General features: G+C 41.8%; 1 protein-coding gene across 14 annotated transcripts in view; it reads left to right on the top strand.

The window, feature by feature from the left end:
* EBF3 (EBF transcription factor 3) overlaps nt 1-2,500 on the top strand; it is a 115,323-nt gene that overhangs the window by 80,958 nt on the left and 31,865 nt on the right. For 9 of the 14 annotated variants that reach the window (XM_065746884.1, XM_065746878.1, XM_065746873.1 and 6 more), the window contains exons 9-10: nt 136-266; nt 834-960. In XM_065746884.1, coding sequence (XP_065602956.1) covers nt 136-266; nt 834-960 — 258 coding nt within the window. Of the gene's footprint in view, nt 1-132; nt 267-833; nt 961-2,500 lie in introns of all 14 variants that reach the window. The other 5 variants (XM_065746880.1, XM_065746883.1, XM_065746877.1 and 2 more) reach the window with 1 other exon arrangement.

Consider the following 2,500-nt stretch of genomic DNA (forward strand, 5'->3'; position numbering starts at 1 on the left):
TGCCCTTTGTATGCCTCCTGGAGAAATCATGCACTTTCCTCCTATTGTGCTTTGCATGGTTTGTCATTGGCAAAGAGGTCTCAAGTCGGAAAAGAAGGGGTATTAAGGTCTTGATTTTCTGTCTTGTACAAGCAGCTACTCCGTGCATAAAGGCCATCAGTCCTAGTGAAGGCTGGACTACTGGTGGGGCCACTGTCATCATAATCGGAGACAACTTCTTTGATGGCTTACAAGTCGTATTTGGGACTATGTTGGTCTGGAGTGAGGTAAGCGATCTAAATTGGTGGGCTTTGAACTGTAACATTTTTCCATGAATGATTTTAACAAGCTGTCGATAGGCTATTGACATGGGGTATCATGAGATTTTATTTCACAGTGCCTTTTTAGCCATGGATCCGCATGTGACACTCGGCTGCGCAGAGGGATGTACTGGAGGCACATCACGGCCCTCTAGTGGAAGACTTGCTGCAGGAGGTCTCCCAGTACAATTGGACAATTAGTGTTAAAATTGCTAGGAGTAGCCTTAAGGAGACATATGGAGGCAATTTTCATATGAATGATACCCTGTGGCCTTTCCTGCAAACTAAAACCAAGGATCGCTTGCAGAGCTTTTTCTTAAAAACAAAACAAAACAAACAAAAAAACCCAACAAAACCACACAAAACCCTATAGAGCCTCTGTCTTCAACGGTGACAGCAAGGAGGGAGGATTTGGGGACCACGCGTCCTATTTCAATTACGTCCTGTTCCATTACGTAACCATGTCAATGCTCTGCCCTAAGTCTTACCAGTGCCATCTTGATTTAAGACGTGTTTTCTGTACGACTTTTGTAGCTGATAACACCCCATGCCATCAGAGTTCAGACACCGCCACGGCACATTCCAGGGGTTGTGGAAGTGACTCTCTCCTACAAATCCAAACAGTTCTGCAAAGGTGCTCCCGGACGATTTGTCTACACCGGTAAGCACGCAGTTTCTTCACTCACTTCCGAATTACGGTCGGGTCTCAATAATGTCTCTGTATTTCATGAGATCAAGCTCGCACAAGATGCCTGTTACTTGCCGTTCTCATTGCAGCCAGAAGTAGTTTGTCATTGGTATGTCTTACTCCGCTCCAGCCAGGGGAGGGAGTTAAGAAGTATTCAGTGAGAAAAGTATTTTTCAGAACATCTTTCCAAAATTCTTGAACTTCCCTAAAGGTTCGGTCGAAGTTTTAGGCATAGGTTCAAGTAGCTTTTGTTGGCTCCAATTGACTTTATCCAATCCTATTCACGATCTGGCTCTGAACATTCCTTCAGACATGAGACTTGGGATACAAAGTCATAACCCTGGAAAGGATTTATTTATGCCAATTCTTCTAAATACATTTGACTTTAATTCATAAGGGCACAAAGAGAAATAGGAACTTTGTGGTTTCCAGTGTTTCTAATATGAGAAGTCTTACTTTGGGATGAAGTATTGCAACATTCAGCTAAAATGTGTATTACAGTTTTTTTGGCATTTAAGAATGAGTTTAACTAAGATGCTGGGGGGGGAAATGGAGAAATAGCAATTTAATTTATGGTGCTTTTGGATGAGGATTCTAGGTAATAAATCTGATCTGATGAATCAATCTCTCTTTCGAAAACAAATCGCCTTTAACTGTTTACTCGACAGACTGCAGGGATTCCGGCAGAGCTCTCAGTGCTGATTGGGCAGATAGTGCAGATTGCAGATGATGTGCAGATGATGTGCATTTTGATGAATATTTTCCCACTAGACCGCAACTGTTTCTATCTGTTAATTTTGATCTAATGGGAAAAAAGTGGGTTCCTGGGTAGTTTTAAGTTAGGACTTAACAGTTAACACATCAAAGATGTATTTTTCCATCCAAGTTCCCTTGCTGAAATGTACTTGTAAGTGAAGGCACCATCTCAGAACGGTGTGGTGCAAACAGCCGTGGAATGTTTATATCTCCCATCTATCCCCAAAGTACCTGAGCAAAACCAAAGCTCATATCCTCACCTGTGTACCAGAGTAACCAAACGTGGCGGTGGCAGTTGTGGTTCTTTTGGTGCTAGTAATGTATTTCAAAGTGACATTATTTCCACACATTTTGCTATGAAGTGATAACTACGTGTGGTCGAGATTATAGTCTTTAAAATGCTGTTGTAAATGCAGATTGGACAGAGCTACAGCAGGATATCATAAGAAGTGTGACTCTTGAGCTAAGGTAGAGCAAAATAGAAAGTGAATGAATGAAGAGCCTTAGAATAAGTTCTGTTTTGTAGCTCTTGTGAGCTGGTGTCATCCCGTTGCACACAAGGAAAGCCGCAGATCTGAACCAGATGACAATCTGGTTCTCAGGGTGCAGTCTTTGAATTTCAAATTGTTTTGTGGTAATGTCTTTAACTGATGTCTTCAATGCTGGTTTCGCAGATTTAGCAGGTTTTGCTATGTTACACCTCTTTGTAATGTGTAAAAGAAAATACGTGAGGAAAACTGTAAGGAGAAGCCATGTG

This window comes from Cyrtonyx montezumae, unplaced genomic scaffold (assembly GCF_038088225.1).
Source record: "Cyrtonyx montezumae isolate F1298 unplaced genomic scaffold, pur_monq_1.0 scaffold_4, whole genome shotgun sequence".
Lineage (NCBI taxonomy): Eukaryota > Metazoa > Chordata > Aves > Galliformes > Odontophoridae > Cyrtonyx > Cyrtonyx montezumae.